This window comes from Pleurodeles waltl, chromosome 10 (genome assembly GCF_031143425.1).
Source record: "Pleurodeles waltl isolate 20211129_DDA chromosome 10, aPleWal1.hap1.20221129, whole genome shotgun sequence".
Lineage (NCBI taxonomy): Eukaryota > Metazoa > Chordata > Amphibia > Caudata > Salamandridae > Pleurodeles > Pleurodeles waltl.
Genome location: NC_090449.1, coordinates 537,518,064 through 537,539,093, shown reverse-complemented (window position 1 = coordinate 537,539,093; position 21,030 = coordinate 537,518,064). Strand labels below are relative to the sequence as shown.

Genomic DNA, 21,030 nt, shown 5'->3' with positions numbered 1-21,030 from the left:
TACCTCCCTCATAAGGAGGAAAAGTATGAATCGGGCAAGGCAGGATAAGGACTGTTCGAAGAACCAAACAGCAAAGTCAGAGTGACAAAGTGGCTGGGTAATAACAAAATGGCAGTGGCAAAGGGTGTCTCGGAATGGCATTTAATGGCAGATTTCTCCTTTGTCCAATAATTATATTGATCTTGTTGTACAGTCTCCTAATTTCCAATTGGGCAAGTTTTGGTGCACCACTATCTCCATCCAATGGTTTACTTGTCGCCTCATTAAGATTGTCACCTCAGAACAGTTCTCACGTAGTTTATTGGCTCCTGTAATTGACGTCTCCAACAGGTAGAATGTCAGGTACGGATCTTACTCTCCCAGGCTCAGTCAGTAGTTCCATTGTCTTTACCAGTTCAGGCGACCTTGTACCTGTTGCAAGTTTACACTGTTACATTCAGCAAGAATGTCTCCTTGAGCATGTCGAGTATCATGAGAAAGGATTTACTATGGTTACACACATCTTCTAGCTTCTGAAAAAGTACAGCTACATGTCCTTCAGCAAGTCAGCACATTGCCCGTTAGAAAAACACACTTAATAAGAAACCGGGCAGCAAGGCCCGACTCATGCTAACTATGGCCTAGTGATTTATTCAGCAAAACCTCAACATATAACCCTAAATGCTAATACAGAATCATACATTAGTACATTAAAAATTAATTATTAGTCAATTTCATTATTCATTGCATACATTGATGGCCACTCCCAGTGGGCACATTTCATACACACGTTTAGTAAAAGACAGCAATACAGTTTTCTATGCGGTATCCTTAAGCATTATTTTACAAACATTTAATGTTAATTTTGATTATAAAAGCTACACTCCAACAATCCCTCCTCTGATGACACTTGTCATCACACAATCTTTACTTTTTCAATTCCCTCATTTCGATTTCTTCTTTCTTTTTCGCCTTTTCATATCTTGCTCTGAACATTTTCTCTCTTTTCTTGTCTTCCCTCCTCGCTTTATATTTGGCACATTTTACTTTACTTCTTTTGCAAATTTTGTTTAATAACCATATTCCGAATAAACAAGCTAAAACAATTACTATTCCCTGTTTTCATTTCCCCAAGAACCCATGCCAAAGACCACTAAACCAACTTCCCACATGTGCAAATCCTTCTCCAACCTTTTCCCAGACTCCTGGTTCTTTCAGTTCCTTCAAATCTACACTATCTTATGTTAGGTTAGTAAGCATACTTCTAATCTCATTACTATTATCCGGAATATAAGCACAACAGTGGCGCTCATAAAGCATCTTAGAGACTCTGCCACTTTTCGCTAAAAGAATGTCTAAAGCAAGCCTATTTTGAAGAGTCATAGCCCTCTCCGCAGCAAGTTCAGTATCCATCAGGAGTATAGCCCCTGTGAAGTTTGTCAGCATGTTATCCACAATAGTAGACAACTTTCGAATCTTTATGGAGTTTAAAATAACTCCCACTGAAGGAATTATTGCTCCAAATATATCACCCACGACAGCAGCAGCTGTCTCTCTTTTCTGTCTAGTATGATGTAATTCAGACACTTTAGGAAACTTCCTTAAGTCATCAAATTGGTAAATCTTTGGAAAAACTATTCCCAAATAACATGTCCCATACCATCCCTTTGGAAGACGGTAATAAGCATTAAGTCCACATATGTAATAGATCCCGGGGATCGCTGGATCCTGTCCATTTAACATGAACGTCCACTTACTCTGAAACAAAAACACATGTCTGCACTCACTCGTTTCCACAAATAAAGTGTAATGCTCACATTTTTGGCCTATATATACAAAGCTTTCCTATGTGTAATGCATCTAAAGCTAATTTGCCTTGTGTCTTTATTGCACTATAAGCATAATCATTTGCAAACGTTTGTTTCTCTAATCCCTTTTCTACCTTTTCCTTTAACGCTTTTCTTCTATCATCAGTGTGATCTAAAAAGCTCTTCTCTACAGGCGTTAGTAAGCAGGTTAGATTATTGCGATGCGCATAAGCTGTACCAAATGTCAGTGTGGGCTCAAAGAAACCCCTAACTATTTTTATACTATGATCTCTAGCTACCTTACTCAAATATTCATTTATAGGCACAAAAGAAAACACTACATCTAGATTAGAATAGAAGTACTGAATATATTCTTGATCATAAAACCTTGTTAATAGCAAACTACAACTTATCCCGTAAGTTAACGGCAAACTATGATAGGTAACCCCTTCTTGTACTGATTAAGGAATTTTTGTGCACACATAACAATTCTTTGCATCCATTGTTTCAACATACTCATTCAACAAGCGATAGAAAACATTAGTAGATAGTTCCCCTTTTGTGTTAGTTCCCTCATGCAAATATTTCGGATCCTGCTCAAATCTCTCCCATGGTGTTAGTGTAGCAGTCCCAGGAATTGTAGCACTCTTATCCACCAATGGGATTCCCACAATCACAGCAATGATTACTATCGCAAACACAACACCCAAAATAATACCCAACCATCTACAAATCCTGCTCCCTTTATTATTATCTCTAGTGTTAATCATGATCTGTAAAGAATCAGAAAGCAGAACAATATAAAGGCAAACAATCAACTGAGGAAGGTCTAAAGCTCTTTTTTTTTTTCTTTTTTTTTTCCAAGCAAAGTCTTTCTTTAGCAAGTATTTACAGCATTTCACTAACTCCCAGGATCCTTGTCAAATCAGGTTAGCAGCTTGTCAAAATCAGTTTTCCAAAAGTCAATTCAGATTAACAGTGTCACATTCGGTAATTTATCAGTCTCTGTTTCTCAGGTTTCCCTTGATTCAATTTCAGCTTAACACAGTCTCTTTTACTTGTGACCAACTTCAGGTTCCATGATATTGACCTGGAACTTCACGATCAAAACTGAATGCCAAGAACTCTTGTTGCCACGCGGCTGTTGTTGCATATGCCCATTCAGGACCTGCGTACCTTCTGTTTGCAATTCTCTTTCTTTTCAGTTTGCGATCACCTTGCAACTCTCCCTCACTCAGGTCTTATTTCCTTGTGGTATCAACCTCTTCCTCTATTGTCTCATGTATGACCACTTTCTCCTTTGCAGCTTGTGACTCTGGCCACTTATCTCCCTTGAGTGTCCTTTTACTGTTCAGCTTTTCAGGTTGCTGGTCAATACTCTCCTCTTTTGCTATGGTGTTTTCTCTTGATGGATCTGCAAGCGGCTCAGAAGGAATCAGAACACTTTGACTTCCCTCTGTTTCACCTCCTTCGCCTTCCGGGTCTGTCAGGGGTTCAACTTCAAAACCTTATCCGTCTGCTTCTGGGAAAACTTCTCTTTGTGTTGGTCCTCCTGGTGCCTCAGTTGAGATAGGCTCACCGTCACCCTTCTGGATCTTGTTTGCTGCTTAAGTGACCAAGCCATCCTCAAAGGGCTCTCCTTCAGTCTCAGTTCCCCTTTGAATACTCTCCGGCCCTGAGACTTCCATTTCTGTAGCTGTTATTTTCGACAACTCAAGTTCCTTATCAGTTGGGCATGTCACCTTCTTTGTGTGACTGGCATGTATCCAGTTTGGAATTCCCGCACACTCCACAGCAGTAGTAGTTGTCAGTATCACTTGAAATGGCCCCTTCCAATGTGGCTCCAAACATGACTTCCTCACATGTTTCTCGACAACAACCCAGTCACCGGCTTTCAGATTGTGACCTGGATCATTTATCGGAGGCAGTGTGGTTGCTTCCACCTGGTGAGAGAAAGAGCGGACCACGTCAGCCAGACCCCTGCAGTAGTCCAACACCATATCATCCGTGATATTCACAAGAGCATTTGCAGGCACTGCGGGCAATCTCATGGCTCAGCCCATGAGAATTTCATGAGGAGACAGTCCTGTTATCTTGTTGGGTGTATTTCTCATTGACATTAGCACTAAGGGCAATGCATCTGGCCATTTCAGATTTGTAGCTGCGCACATTTTTGCCATTCTCGACTTCAAGGTACCATTCATCTGCTCCACTAGTCCTGAGGCTTCAGGACGGTAGCTACAATGCAACTTCTGTTCAATGTTCAGTGCGGCACACAAGAGTTTAACCACCTCGTTGTTGAAGTGACTTCCTCTATCTGATTCTAAAGAGATTGGAAACCTAAAACGTGGTATCAACTCCCTAAGCAGCAACTTCGCTACTGTGAGACTGTCATTCCTGCGTGTAGGGTAAGCTTCAATCCAATGGCTAAAAATGCACACAATCACCAACACGTACCTCAGATCTCCACACACATGCATCTTAATGAAATCCATCTGCATCATGCAGAATGGACCTCCTGCTCTCCCAATGTGGCTCAAATTCACCAAGGTCCCTTCCCCGCATTCATCTGTTGACAGATGATGCACCTGTGACAGATTACTTCAGCAGCTTGCCTGAATTTTGGATTGAACCAATCGATTTTTAACAACCTGACCATGGCATGTCTCCCAATATCTTCTTGACCATGGTAAAACCTTGCAAACTGTGACAAAAGACTGTTTGGCAAAACCATTTTCCCCTCATCTGAAACCCACAAATCATCAGGTCTTTGTACACATTGCATTTTAAGCCAAGAACATTTCTCCTCTTTGCTGGCACGTCCCTGCAACTATTTTAACTCTTCCATTGTGTCAACCATCCCCAATGCATAACCTGTGTTTCAGTTTCTGGTAACAATTCCCACTGATCCTTGAACGATATACAGTTCAATGCACAAAACCTTGCGACTTGATCTGCATATCCGTTTCCCATTGACACAAAGTCTTGCGATTTAACATGAGCGCTGCATTTCACCACAGCAATTTCAAGAGGTAACTGAATCGCGTGCAACAACTCCTTAATTGTTTCACCATTTTTCACTGGAGAACCAGAAGAGGTCATGAAACCCCTCTGTGACCATAGTTGACCAAAATCATGGACAATCCCAAATCTGTATTTGCTGTCAGTATAGATAGTGACTTTCAATTTGTCAGCGGCATGGCATGCCCTAGTAAGAGGAACCAATTCAGCCACTTTAGCGGAATACACTCTCTCGAGCCAAGAGGCTTCCAGGATACCAGTGATTGTACACGCAGAGTATCCGGCTCTTAGTACTCCTACTGAGTCTCTCAGACATGAACCGTCAACAAAGATAATGTAGTCCAATTGAGTATCTTTAATGTCAGATCTTGGTTTGGTGCACAGTTCAGTTACCTCAAGGCAATCATGTTCTACTGCCTCAGCATCATCAACATCTGTATTCTCATTAGGAAGCAAAGTTGCCAGGTTTAACACAGTACATCTTTTCAAAGACACATTAGGTGACCCCAATATAATCGTCTCATATTTGATCAGGCGGGCATTTGTCATATGCTGGGTCTTTGTTTGGGTAAGTAGTATCTCGACTGAATGTGGGACCATTACTGTTAAGGGATGTCCCATCACTATACCTTCACATTGAGAAAGGCTTTGACCAACTGCTGCAACTGCTCGCAAACAACCCGGTAAGGCTGCTGCGACTGGGTCCAAAGTAGCTGAAAAATATGCTACTGGGCGGTTTGCACCTCCATGGACCTGTGTCAGGACAGACAAAGAACAAGCATCACGTTCATGACAAAACAGTACAAAAGGCTTTGTGTAGTCAGGCATACCTAAAGCTGGAGCCCTGCACATACACTCTCTCAGTTCAATGAATGCCCTCATTTCTTTCTCAGACATAGGGGGTCATTACGACCCTGGCGGAAGGCAGAGAACCGGCGGTAAGACCACCAACAGGCTGGCGGTCTTACCATGTGGAATTATGACCATGGCGGTTACCGCCATGGTCATCCGCTGGTTCTCCGTTCCGCCCGCCAGGGCGGAGACGACTGCCGGGCTGGAGACCCGAGTCACCAGCCCAGCGTCCGTCACTATACCGCTGCCGGTATTTGGACCCGGCTTACCGCCGTGGATTTCCCGTGGTTTGAACCGCCATGAAATCCACGGCGGTAAGCACTATCAGTGCCAGGGAATTACTTCCCTGGCACTGATAGGGGTCACCCCCACCCCTCACCCCCACCCCGACTCCCTCCCCTACACCCCCCACCACCCCTGACACCCCCCAAAGGTGGCAGGGCCCCCCTCCCCACCCGACCCCCAACATCACATAACTCACACACACCTGACACGCATGCAGTCACCACCAACACACACACGCACACACACCGACATACATGTCAGCATCCACACACACAGTCAGACACGCACACCAACATTCAAACATACACGCACACAGACATACCCACAGACATACACGCACTCATTCCCAAACAGGCATCACCCCCACAAGCATATACGCACTCACACACCCCCTCTACATACACAGACGCACACCCCCATGCACGCACACAACACACAGCATCCCCTCACCCCCATCCCTAACGGATGATCGACTTACCTGGCCCGTCGATCCTCCGGGAGCGAGGGGACGGGAGCCATGGGGGCAGCCCCGCCAACACCACACCGCCAACAGAACACCGCCACGGCGAATCACAGGACGTGATTCGCTGGGCGGTGTTCTGTTGGCGCGGCGGTGGAGGTGGAGCAACCTCCACTTCCCCTCCTCCCGCCAGTATGGCTGTTGGCGGCCCTCCATCCCTAAAGGGACGGAGAGCTGCCAACGGCCATAATAGGCCGAGCTGCAAACTGCCTGCACTGGCGGTCTTCCGCACGGCGGTCCCTCGGCGGTCTTTAAAAAAGACCGCCGAGGTCAAAATGACCCCCATAGTTAGGGTACCTGGGCCGTCCTTAACCTTCTTAACGGTCAACCTCACCAAAGGCTTAGAGATAATCGAGAAGTTGGGAATCCACTGACGACAGTAGCCTACCATTCCCAAAAACATCCTAACGTCTCTCTTGGATGCTGGGGGATTCATCTGTAGTACGGCTGTCACTCTTTCCTTGGATATTTTCCTTGATCCCTTCTCAATTAGGTGGCCTAAGTACTTCACCTCTTTCTGACAGTACTGCAGCTTCTTTGGGGACACTTTGGGGGTGATTCTGACCGCGGCGGACGGCGGTCGCCGCCCGCCAAGCGGTTCCCGCCGAAAGACCGCGGCGGTCATTCTGGCTTTCCCACTGGGCTGGCGGGCGACCGCCGAAAGTCCGCCCGCCAGCCCAGCGGGAAACACCCTTCCCACGAGGAAGCCGGCTCAGAATGGAGCCGGCGGAGTGGGAAGGTGCGACGGGTGCAGTTGCACCCGTCGCGAATTTCAGTGTCTGCAAAGCAGACACTGAAATTCTTTGTGGGGCCCTCTTACGGGGGCCCCACGACACCCCATACCGCCATCCTGTTCCTGGCGGGTGAACCGCCAGGAACAGGATGGCGGTATGGGCTGTCAGAATCCCCATGGCGGCGCAGCAAGCTGCGCCGCCATGGCAGATTCACATGGGCAGCGGAAAGTCGGCGGTACACCGCCGGCTTTCCGCTTCTGGCCGCGGCTGTACCGCCGCGGTCAGAATGCCTGGCGGAGCACCGCCAGCCTGTTGGCGGTGCTACCGCCGACCTCCGCCATGGCAGTAATTACCGCCAGGGTCAGAATGACCCCCTTTATGTCTGATCTTTCCCAAAAGATTCCGTCAGGCAATAGTGTCATACCTGCAGTCATCTCCCCAGTAGGGACACAGGACTTGAATTGCAGACTACAAACCTGTGCAATCCCTGAAAGGTACCAATCTCAACTTGCACCGGATCTGTAATTGGATTTGTCAAGAGATGATTTGCTACTCCTACCACCTTTATGGTATGGCCCAAAAGCGGCAATTTTGGAACCTCTGCACTTCTGACTGTAGAGCGTGTAGCTCCTGTATCAACCAGGAACAAAACCTTGTGACCCATCACCTTTCCCTGAACATAGGGTCCCCTCTGATCTACTTCTAGGGACGCTGCAAGCCTGCACTCTTCACTATCTGAACAATCATCCAACCATTCATCATTTATTCCATTCTCCCCACGCAATGGGAACTGTTGTACTGTATTATTTTGACTCATTGTTTGACCTGTGACCTGTTGAGGAAGCATCACCTGTTTCTGTCCCATCGGAGCTAAAGGCAACTGCATTTGCTGTCTAGGTACCATGGGAATCTGCTGTTGCACTTGCTGCATCTGCGCTGGCTGAACACGTGGCATTTGTATTTGCTGCATGGGCTGAAAACCCTTCATCTGAACCATATTATTCTGGAAGTTCAGATTTGGACCCCTTATTCTCGGACCCCTTACATTTTGGAATAAACCGACATCACTGCTTTGTTGAACAACACCATCCTGCACCATCATCGGGCATTCCCGCTTCCAGTGTCCCACGCCCCGCACGCATGGCATGGTGACATCTTTTTCATCCCTTGCACATCATTTTGAACCACAACAGTATTCAAGTCTGGACCACGGTTCACAAAACCTCCCCGACCTCTGCCTCTCTTTTGTGGATGAAACAGTCCGTTTCCTTGAGGTTGCTGTACCATCTGCTGCACTCCGTTTCCCTGCATCCCTGCTTGAACTGCCTTAATTTGCATCACCATCACCTTCTCTTTCAGCTTTCTCTGCTTCAATTCAATCTCATCACTACAGTATTTCGCATACTGCAACACCTCATCAGTCTGCTTCGCTTGCCAACAGATCAAATGATTCTTAATCATCTGGCTAATCTCTGGTCTCAGTCCTTCAACAAACCTGAACACAAGGTGATTCATGTCTTTCTGTTCTATGACCTCTGTGCCACTGTAGTGTTTGAATGCCTTTAACAATCTCTCGTAGTTCGCATGTATCAACTCTTTACCTTCTTGTGTCGTTCGATCAGTTTTTTGCCAATCAATGTTCTGCAGCGACACCTTCTGTTTCAAGAACTCAATCACTTTAAAGTAGTACCTCATCACCTCAGGGGACGGGGCTCCAGTAACCTTGTCCCTTGCCGGCTCTTCTGTCGGCCAATCCACACTCCTCTTACACTCAAGCCACAAATCGGCTGGGACTATAATCTCAAACAATGTACTCAAGTTCCCCAGAGACACTTTGCAAGCTTCACGTCTGCTGATACCATTCTATCGGCTTTTCCCTCAATCTGGGATAGTCAATTGTGAATGACAGAATGTCACCTCTAGACCACGGTACATGAACTAGAACCTCTCCAGCTGTCTCCCTCATTGGTAACATCTTTATTGTTCCCGTGTCTGGTGCAGCTTTCGCCTGCTGCGGTTCCAGGCAGTCACTTTTCCTCTTATCTCGTTTCTTTGCCCATCTGCCTTCCCACTTCTCTAATGCTCCCCAAACCTGAGCACTCTGTAGTATCTCTTTAAGGTGTGCCGTCATCCCAGTAGATCTCATATGGTCAAAATCTTTAGGCTCGAAGTCTAACCTGTAACTCCTCTTCAGATGCTTAGTATTGTCTAAGTCTACACGGTATTTGTCTGCCACATTTGCTAACCTCTGATGCACCTTGCTCACTTCTTTGGTTATTTTGGGGCACAGAAACCTCAATTCCGCTTCAGTGTATGATTCTAATCTGTTCACCTCCATAGTTCCTTCCACTAGCTCCGCTGCTTCCACACCCAACCTCACAATATTCAGGTTATTTCTCTCTCTCTGACCGCTCTGCTGTCGCAGGAGTAGTCTGTGGAGTGTTAAGCTTGTCTAACCACTAAGTCAACTGTTGCGCGGTTAAGCCTTGCAACAAGTTATTTCCAGCCTGTACCATCAGGGTTTGTGACATATTTGCACTCATCACCTGTGGAGTCAGCATACCGAAACCTGCTTGTCTCATTGTCTCTAAAGGAACCTCAATTGGACTAAAGTCCAACAAGGATCTAGATCCCTCGACTGTCTGTTCTCCCGGTGTCATCCCTTGGGGATTTCCTGTGTACCCTCCTCTTATCACCTCTTGAGTCATTACTCCTTGGTCACGCACACTGGACTTCGCCTGCGCACACAGCGGTACTGGCGGACCAACGGTAATTGGCAAAAACATAGCAGCTGGTGCTTGTCCATTTCCCAATCCCGGTGGAGCATTAACTCCCATACCTTGATTCTTTGCAGGTTCTGTAACTGACTGCGGTCCTGCGACCGAAGTGTAATTCGGGACCACCTGTTGCTGCGGCTGGGGCAGCAATTGTGGCGTTGACTCAATCTGCACTAACTTTGATCCCGTATATACTGGATCAGGCGACACCATCAAACTCGTAGTCGTCTCTAATACTGGAACATCAGGGTAGAGCCTCTGAACTGGCGGTGGCTGCAACTGTATCTGCGTCTCGGGTGCAGTGGATACACTAGCACCATTCTGTATCGGAGCTGATATGATAACATTATTTGCCTGTGCTGCGCTTGTGGTTCCCTGATTTTGTGTCGGATTTCCGGGACCTGCACTAGTACTCGGTCTATTGTCATTCATGGCATATGGTGGCGGTCGATCATGTAACAACTGATTAAGAAATTGATAATCATCTGAATCATCTGCATCTACCCAAGACTTCTGAGTCTCCTTTTGCTTACTAGACCCCTTGTCTGTTTTACAAGTTGCCTTTCTTCCCTGTGTTTCGGCTTCTTGAGTTATTGCCGGAAACATCCGAACTCCGTCTACTATTTCCCTTCTCCACATCCTGGTCTCAATATCCCATCTAGCTACCGCTAGAGTCTTTTCTGCTTTTCTTATTCTCCTCTCGAATTTTTGTTGGTTCTGACATATGGCCATTAATTCCCAAATTGCTAACACCTCAAACTGAGCTAGTCTCGGAGGCGGCTTTTGCTCATTTAACACTCTAGTATCCTTATGTTATAGGTTCTATTCTCTGGAAATGCCAAACATCCATCTTTCTCCGTTAATTTGCACCAATGCTTTAGCCAAAGACATGGCGTGACTCCCTTCTCCTCCATTACGGCATAAGCCGGAGTATCCTCTGGCGGCTCCCCAACACTTGCTGTAATGTACGCATGTCCCCTCAAAGCACTCTTTAAAGCCTTGAAAAACTTCATTTTTGCGTCTTTTAATTTGTTTAGAATCTAATCAGGAAGTGACTTTAGTTCCCAGAACACTCTTCGCCTACCTTCTCAACCAATTCCCTCTCACAGACGGCTGCCAATCCGTGCGCGACTCTTCTCGTCAACTGACCTATCCCAGCATGCCTCCAATGACGTCACACTCACACACACTGCAGATGACAAAGTCTTGCGGCTTGTCTTCCTCACTACAAATCCACACAGAACTAATGCAATATATCGCGAGCACCTTAACAACAAAACCCAAATTTGCCAGTTTACTACAGGAAGGGCAACACAGTTGCTTCAGAACTTTACAGAGATTTCACTTGAAGCCTCGGCCGCTACTCTCTCCTTTTCAGATCCCGCACTCGCAAGCAAAATTTGACCCTCAAATTTCACTCTCGACTTGTCAATGGTTCGTTCTAGTGCACTTTAGAACTTGCCAAATCTCCATCGAAGGTTCCACTCACACACTTTGACTCAAACTGGACTCGTCAACCACGCCCGATTAACCTATTAAACCTATTAACCTATTAAACCGCACAAATTACAACATAAACCAAGTGTCTCATACACTTATCAATATACTCCGGAGTCTTAGACCACGCCGGGTCCGTACATCACCAACAACCACATGGATAATTTTGAGCACAAAGCGCCACACTCACATGAAGTTCGCCGACTTCGCTACTCCCAAACTGCGGAGTACGCCCACTCCTACTAAAACATTACCTGGCCTAAATTCTCACAACCCTCACAATTCACAGGCAAGAGCAAATTCTACTTCACTCATATCATCATTAGAACGCCAAGAACATACCCAACTCACTTAGGCAAGCTCTGAGATTCCGGGAAAGTCACTTGGGACTTAGGGGCATATCATACCTCCAATTTGCATTATCTCAAAAAAACTATTCCAAACAATGGTCCCTCGTCCTAGGGCCCCAAAGGGCTCAAACCGTCCTCTGCTACCAGAACTGCTAACGCGTCCTGTCTTAGATAATTTAATTAACCTGGGACTCGTTTTAGGCCAATGAATCGTTTGAACCTGATTGAAGACACCTTAGAACGAGGCAATTAATCAACATACCAATCAATAGATCAATAACATCAACAATATTTTCAATAACAAATCGATTCAATTTATCAATGAGAGTCAGAACACACCATGACCTTTCAGTCATGAATAACCACACGAAATTGTAAGGGTTATAATGTTTATTCCCTATTGGTTACAATCTAGTAGCAAGTTTATTAGTCTCAAAACCATCAAACACATCAGCAATGTCAAAATATGGCAACTAGAATAAGATTTCATCAAAGCAAAAACCACAAACATTAGAACAAAGCACAATGTCAACATGGATTAATCTTAGCAGAGTATCATTAGCGCGTTATTCAACAAAGCATGGATTCAGTCATTTGTCTTTTTGCGTCCGTTCAGTAAACCCTTCAAGTAACCTCGAATTGGCATTAGCATGTTGGGCTTCATGCAAAACAATTTAGCAACACAAATTTAGAAAACATCTAACTATGGTCTCTATCAAAAGAAGCAGTTGGTACCTAGAAAGGAAAGACAAACAGACAATCACAATTTCATTATTATATAGTTACCCTCCGTAATGGGTCAGCATGCAGAGTCAGTCTTCATCCTCAGGACATCAGTTGATTCGCCATCAGCCAGGAAACACAGCAAAGTTCAGCAAGACGGGACAATAAGGAATACCTCCCTCATAAGGAGGAAAAGTATGAATCGGGCAAGGCAGGGTAAGGACGGTTCGAAGAACCAAACAGCAAAGTCAGAGTGACAAAGTGGCTGGGTAATAACAAAATGGCAGTGGCAAAGGGTGTCTCGGAATGGCATATAATGGCAGATTTTTCCTCGTGTCCAAGAATTATATCAATCTTGTTGTACAGCCCCCTAATTTCCAATTGGGCAAGTTTTGGTGCACCACTATCTCCATCCAATGGTTTTCTTGTCGCCTCATTAAAATTGTCACCTCAGAACAGTTCTCACATAGTTTATTGGCTCTAACGGGTAGAATGTCAGGTACGAATCTTACTCTCCCAGGCTCAGTCAGTAGTTCCATTGTCTTTACCAGTTCACGCGACCTTGTACCTGTTGCAAGTTTACACTGTTGCATTCAGCAAGAATGTTTCCTTGAGCAAGTCGAGTCTCATGAGAAAGGATTTACTACGGTTACACACATCTTCTAGCTTCTGGAAAAGTACAGCTACACGTCCTTCAGCAAGTCAGCACATTGCACGTTAGAAAAACACACTTAATATAAAACCGGGCAACTGGGCCCCGACTCATGCTAACTAAGGCCTAGTGATTTATTCAGCAAAACCTCAACATATAACCCTAAATGCTAATGCAGAATCATACATTAGTACATTAATAATTAATTATTAGTTAATTTCATTATTCATCGCATACATTGGTGGCCACTCCCCGTGGGCACATTTCAAACACACGTTTAGTAAAAGACAGCAATACAGTTTTCTATGCGGTATCCTTAAGCATTATTTTACAAACATTTCATGTTAATTTTGATTATAAAAGCTACACTCCAACATTCCTTTACTATAAATCAGTGCTCACTTCTGTGACAGTGTTAACTCGCTAATGAATATCTTATATGGCCATCTGTATGCAAGGGTTTTTTAGCACCACTATACTGGTTACTTGCCTCTTCAGCCTGAAAGAACAAATTACCTGCTAGAAAGTGCTGCTTTAAGTTAGTGGGAAGCGTGAGCCATTCACTCAGGTGCTGTCACTTGCAGGGGGTTCTATCTAGAATGGGACAGAAGAGGGCGTGTTGGCTGAATCATGGTAGCCCGTACATTCTGAAAACAGCACCCAAATCTGCAGCCTACTGGGGGAATGCCAGAGAGCTTGGGCAGCCTATCCAACCTTGAGTATTAGATAGTCTGTGTTAAACAGTGAGACTGTTCTTAGAATAGGTACATGGTTTAAACGTCATATGATAAGTCCTACCGGATGTCATGAAACATCCTTGTGACCTGCTCAAAACAGCCACAGACCCATTTACTTGGTCAAAGAGGGATAGTTTCCTGTATATAATTAAAACCTCTGAAAGGCAGTCCCTGGGATAACTTTTCTGCTGTATGGTTGTTCACAAATGACATAGCATTGCTGCTTGTCAGTGGAAGGCCAGGCAAGCTTGTAGCACATAACAGCTCTTTCGTGAATGTAATGGAGAGGTCACTCCAGAAGGGACTTGTAGGTACTATTTTCTGATGAAGGCAATGATTCCATTTGTGCAGATTTCATTTGAAGTACGTCAGTGTAACTGCATGCTATTTTCTTCCACTGATGACCCACAATGTTCCTAAGCACCCCAAAGACAAGGTGACTGGATTGTGGTTTGGGACTCTAGGGCTTAGAGAGTGTAGGGTCCAGCTGGGCATGGCTTCTCAATACCAGCAAATGCTTTTTATGCATTCTTCAATCCTCATCACTGCGCAAAGATATCCTCACCCCCTAGCAGCTTAAATCATAAGTACTCTTTGACTATCATTTATTTCCAAAGGGGGGTACTACTCTAGGTGTCAGCCGCTATTATCAGACCTGAACCTGATATTGTTCACAGTTACATCGCATTTGCTTTTAAGGACAAAGTGGCAACACAATTTGGGGGATAAGATGATGCTAAGAATGTTTTGCACAGCCGATCCGCTGAAAGACATACTATATCAAAGGTACTCATCACCCACTCAGACAGTTGAACAAATATGTGTGTTTTTTATTTTAGTTCTAAGTTAACTAATAATTTGATTTGAACTACACATTCTGACCAGGACTGACCACCATCTTAGGCTGTAGCACACACTTCACAGTCTCCCTGTCTGCAGAGTGAAACCCTGGTGTATCTCCAGCCTAGGCATGGATTTTCACTACACATTGGAATACAAATTTGCCATCTGAACAGTAGCCTGTGGATGAGTTCTGTGTTTAATTATGAGACACTTATCTCTGTCTGTTCTACCTCTCTGGAACCCAGATGCTTTTATACCTCACTACATTGGAAACGAGTCATAATTCCCAACACCTGGATCGATTTAAGTATTGAACTTAAACTAGAACACTAACAAGAACATATACATGCTTACCAGGAACAGCTGCATCATTGCCCTAGGAAGGTTTCAAGCACGCCATTTAAAATTGAATGCACGGAAGTCATTGATAGATGGGTTAGAAACAGACAATATGCCAACATAGGGGGTTTGAATGAGAACTTCTATCAATAAGGAGAAGTTCATCATGACAATGTGTGAAATCACCAAGAAAGAAATGAATGATGGCTCAACGGTGCACCACCAGATATACACCTGGCACAAGGCAACAAGGAATATAAGTGCATGTGGGCCTGCTCATATTCAGTGTAAAATTCAAAAAGGGCATACTCTACAGGTCCTAACTTGTCAATGGCAACAGTTGGGAGAGAACAAAGAGAAGTTAGAGAATTTGTTTCCTTGTTACATTTGTCTCATTGCCAACATGGTATTGGAATGAATTCTGTCCAGGATTTCATCCCTGCTGGCATGATTACCCAGCAGTGCCTTGTATGTGGTATAAGCGCCATTCTGCAGTACTATAATGATGGACATTTGACAAAATATTACTCTTTATCACTGGCTCACTACTGAGTTGTTCTGCAGTGTGTGTGTTATTCGGTTTCAAAATGCAATCATGGAGACAGTGTCCCCTACTCTTGAAACCACATGCTTATTATCTTTCGAACTCTTCTCCTGTTCAACTTCCATTGCAATGTATCTTCCTCCACTATATAGTGATTGGCGGCTTTGCAGCCAGTATCACAAATCCATCCATAGATACATACATAGGTACATACATTCATAAACGTTTTGGAAACATTGACTATTCTTTAGATATAGGTATGCAGCATCAGGCTTTGGCACTCTAGTGCATCTTTCCTATTAGCTTTAGAACAAAGCTAATAGTCATTATTGCTAAGAGTTCCGAAATTAAAGACCAGTCTGCAAACGTCACTCCCTCAGAAAATCATTGAAAAAGCTGTCTCTCCCTTCTTGAACACACCTTAGACAATAACTTAACTACATTTTCTAATCTGGTTTCCATTCAAAATTTAGCACTGAAAGAGCAATACTCCAAGTACTCAAAAATATTGTTTACATATTCGATTATTGACATCTGCATCCTGCTGCTTTTGTGCCTACCAGCAGTGTTTGACCACATAGACATTGAAACCCCCGTATGCTTTTATTTATTTATTTATTATATTTTCTCAGGATCTAAGTTCTAAAATGGCTACTGCAACATCATTGTTGCTGTTGTGCCAGCCAGTCAGATCATTACCTTTGATCATTATCCTTCACCATTATCTTTGATCTCTCCGGTCCACGGATCCTCCCCAGCATGAAATACACATAAATTTCTCCAAAACTACTGAATGGAATTACATCAAATCAAGAAAAGTATGCTTTCTGTGCGAAGATCTAACTTTCTACCGAATTTGATGTAATTCCAATCATCTTTTTTGCTGTCGATGTGTCTGATTTTCCAACAGAAAATTGCATTGTGAAAACTCGTTGTTGGGGCACCTCTTTTTTGCAGGCTTAATGGATCATAATAAAACTGCCATGGAGGAGCTGAGGTGGATAAGACTTTTGTTTATTTAATGTTGTGAAGATTCGTCAAACAAGTTATAAGCAAACCAAAAAGTCAATTTCCTATGAAATGTCGTCCTAACTATGACTACTATGGGGACATGTATGTTGGACCTGGCCCGTTTTGGAAGGTCATCCCCAAAGTTTTGCCTTCCTCCTCCTATTTTTCTGACCTCTTTTTGTTGGCTTTAGGACTTTGGGCACATTATCACTGCTGATCAGTGCAAAAGCGCATGTGCTCTCTCTTTTAAACTTGGTATGATTGGCTTACACATGATTGGGTTATTTAATTTACCTGTAAGTCTTGTAGAGTGGTATCCCTTATACCACGACCTGTATATAAAAGGATACTATTGGGCCTGCAGCGCAGGTTGTGCCACCCACAGAAGTAGCCTTTCAAACCTATCTCAGGCCTGCCACCACAGGACCTACCTGTGCAGTTTACTGCTGACAGGACCTGGCATCTAAATGTACTTGCCAGGCCTGGAACTCCCTTTTTACTACTTATGAGTCATCACTAAAGTAAGCACTAGGTAGCTGTATGGGCCAGCTGCTGTGTGGGTAAGAGGTAGGACATATGCCTGGTTGTGTGGCCTGTCCTAGTAGTAACAAACAGCCTATTTAGTTTCTCACTGCTGTGAGTACTGCCTCTCTCATAGGATTGCATTGAAAATCCCCTTTCATATGGCTAAGTGGTATCGTCTGATCTAATAGGGGTGGCGTCGGCATGTTTGGTATGGTTGGAAAGGTAGTGAGAAATGCTACTTCCTAGTGTGGGGTGAGTTCTATTACCATTGTAGAAATGCCACTTTTAAAAAGTGGGCATTACTTTGTGCTCATCACTCTGGTGCTTTTGCAGCTTGACTCCGATCCATGTCTGGGGTGGAGTGACAGCTGGGCTTACTTTCCAGACACAGGCACAGGGAAGGTGGAGGTGTAACAGGAGTAGATCTGTATGCTGAATGGTCTTCCTGGGCTGCGAGAGGCAGCAGCAGGGCACACATGCATCTGTAATGACTGTGCCCTGGTCTCACAGAAAGTGCTTGTTTACCTCATACTGATGTCTGGAGTCAGTGTTGGAGGAGGAGGGGACATTCCAGGAACTGGTTGGAACACCCTATCCACCTTTGTGGAAGGTGTGCAAAATGAGTATAAGTACAGGGTGTTGCCCCCCCCCCCCCCCCCGTTTTAGACACTGCATGGACCAGTTAAAAGTACCTGTTATGCTGCTATGAGGAACCACTATCAGAACTGACCTGCTGGGGCACTGACCTGTGTCCTGCTGGGTCACAAGGAGGACTGTTGCTTTGCTCCAAGGACCCTGATGCTCTTGCTTTACTTTCCTTTGGACCTTACCCTGTAACCTCCACAGGGTGGGTGGTGTGCCCCTCTTTCCCCCTGTTTCATTACTTCATTGCGTAAGGAGTGCTTCAGAGATCCTTGCTTCAGCGTGTGAAGAGTGCTTTGGGTTTCCCTGCTTCAGCAAGTAGAGAGTGCTTTTTGTTTTCCTACTTCAGCACGTGGACAGCGTTTTGTGTTTTCCTACTTCAGAGCGAGGAGAGTGCTTTGTATTTTGCTACTTTAGCATAGATGAGGCGCGTGCTCGGTGGTTCCCGGGGGCACAAGCAGGCCCCTACTCTGAAGGCCATTCACTGCAGGGCTTTGGAGCTGAGAGGACATGTGGCTTGCTTTGGGTGAGCAGTGCTGCGTCGATCCAGCCTCAGGAGAGGGGGAGAGAGACTACTCTGCCTGCAGGCCTCACGAGGCTCAGGGGAGGAGTCCCGAAGCCGGCAGTGTCCCTCCACGGATGTGGGCGCTGTCTCATACTTTCCCCATCAGGAGAGGAAGACCCGCAGAGGTTCCTGGACAGACCCGGCACCCGCCAGAGCATCAGGGCAGCGTCAAAGGGTGAGAGGCTGCCCTAGTCACCGGCTGCTCCGTGGACTCACGGGTATCTGCCTTTGGTTTATTTCATGCAGGAGACCCAGTGAGTTTGTCCTGCAAATCCCTGTAGTTGATGCCCTTCCCCCTCCCAGGATAAACTGGACCTTGGGGCCTCTTGGATGTTGGCTTGGTGGCATCACAGGATGAGTCCTCGATGGAGGTCCCCGTCTCATTGTAAACTTTCCACAGTCCAAGGACTGCCTGGATTACCATAACCTATGTTGTAGGTGTGCAGGGGTTCCTGTAACCTATGGTTGTTGGTAGATTACAGTGTCACCTGTAATAGGAGCCCAGGTGAGCTGGGCCTAAGTTTCCACAGTGACAGGTATTTGTTTCTTTATTACATGTTGCATTTTCGTGCTCTGGGATGAATGTATGTTGTGTTTCTTCTGATAGGGTCACCCATACTGTTTCAGGGGGCTGTGAAATATGTACAGTAATGTTTTGGTTTAGGACATGTGCAATATGGAAATGCTCCCTTTCTTTGCATTCATGTTGATGTGTTGATTATGTCATGCATTATTGGTGATAATGACAACCTAACTACTGCTTGTGTTGCAGAATAGTAGTAACCTATGTGTTTACTTGACTACTGCTTGTCTTAGCAAAGTACTAGTAGCCTTTGTGATGTTCTGACAACTGCTTGTGTAGCAGGGCATTGCTGATACATGTCATATTTGGTCTAAGGATGTTCTATGCCAGTGGTTCCCAACCTGTGGGCCGGGGACCCCTGGGGGTCCACGAAGCCTCCTCAGTGGGTCCGCAGCTGCTTAAAACATTTATTAATATTAGGTCCCAGCTATCAGTAATGACTCCTCGGGGGTCCCCGTGTTCCAATTATGATTCAGTGGGGGTCCCCGGGCTCCAGTATTGATAGAATGGGGGTCCACAGAAGTCAAAAGGTTAGGAACCACTGTTCTATGCAATACTTTTTTTTTGTATAACTTGTTGTGGAGCTTTCTTTGTGGTGTATTTATTGTGTCACGTGTGTGTGTGTAGTACAAATGCTTTACACATTGCCTCTTGGATAAGTCTGACTGCTCCTGTCAAGCTACCATGGGGTTGAGCAGAGATTGTCTTGGACGTGTATCTCCCTTGCCCTGGCTAGAATGGTGGTTACTGCCTGGCTAAGGTGCCTACCCTAGCCAACCAGGAACCCCATTTCTAACAATTTGTGCAACTTTACACTTGTAAATGGTGAATTGCCAAAAAGTAGCAAAATTACTCAAAAATGTAAGTATAAAAGCACTAAGTATAGATGTATCTCTATGACTAGGACCATATTGTGTAACTTGCAGTTTTTTCCCATTATGGAGTGTGAAGAGGGGCCATGCCTCACGAGATGCGATGCCTCGAGTGAGTCATGATTCTTCTCCACTCCTTCAACAATGGTAATTAATAGAATATTATTCTCTACATATCTACATATATGTGATTTATGCCATTTTTTCATGTGTCCTTGTTTTAACAAAAACATATTTAACCAAAACTAGGATACAAGGGTTTAAATTTGTGGAGTATGGTTAAATTGAAGACTTTTACAATTGTTTCCCTTTGTAGAGTAACTGCTACATGCAATCTCTAAGGCAGTAAAAAGTGTTTTTCCCATGGACATTTTGCAGTGCAGTGGTAATAAACTCAAATGTGACCTTTCTATTGTACTAATAAATACACGAATGCGTGTATTAGTGTAGTTGCTCTAAATAACGTGTCATTTAGTCACATTTATTTACACTGTCATGTCATAAATTAGTCCATGAGTTACGAAAGTTAAATCATCCACTGTTAAGGGCCCACCTACCACTAATTGTTACATATACCGTTGTTCCAAGTACTGTGGTAAGCTATTTATGTGATTCTGTACACTGTTCCTGCCACACAGGTGGCTTAATTGAAAGGATATGTGACCATCTCATTTTGACATGTATGTATAACTATTGATCCAACAAAGCACAATAAAGTTTGTTTTGAAAAGAAAGTAAACAAGCCTTAATTAACAAATTATTTGCATTATGTTTAGACTCACCACAAATTTGTTTCCCAAGGAAGTCCATAGAATTTTGGTTTGGGAGGCCTCATCCAAGGCCTGACTTATATAACTCTGCAGTTTCACAAACTGGTTGAGAGCTTCCGTCATTTGCATTTTCTCCATGCTCTGAAAATGAATGAGTCAATGTTAAAAAATATTCCACATGCCGTGCTACCTATTTAGAGAAGCACAGACCCCCACTTCAAACTATTTCATCCTTGCTAGTTATTGTTGACCTAATTTACATAAAATAGAAAATATATAGTTTAGAAACCTGTTTGCATATATTCATTAGTTTTTGAGGATTTACAAAATGAGCCTGCTCTGGAAATCTATGCATGTCATATTTTTTAAAGCATATTCTTACTCCCCTCCATATATTTAAA

General features: G+C 44.4%; 1 protein-coding gene across 12 annotated transcripts in view; it reads right to left on the bottom strand.

Moving 5' to 3' along the window:
• The window catches only part of ALS2CL (ALS2 C-terminal like), a 544,978-nt gene that overhangs the window by 132,653 nt on the left and 391,295 nt on the right, over positions 1–21,030 (bottom strand). For all 12 annotated transcript variants that reach the window (XM_069210973.1, XM_069210972.1, XM_069210966.1 and 9 more), the window contains one exon: positions 20,642–20,770. In XM_069210973.1, the coding sequence (XP_069067074.1) occupies positions 20,642–20,770 (129 nt within the window). The remainder of the gene's footprint in view (positions 1–20,641; positions 20,771–21,030) is intronic.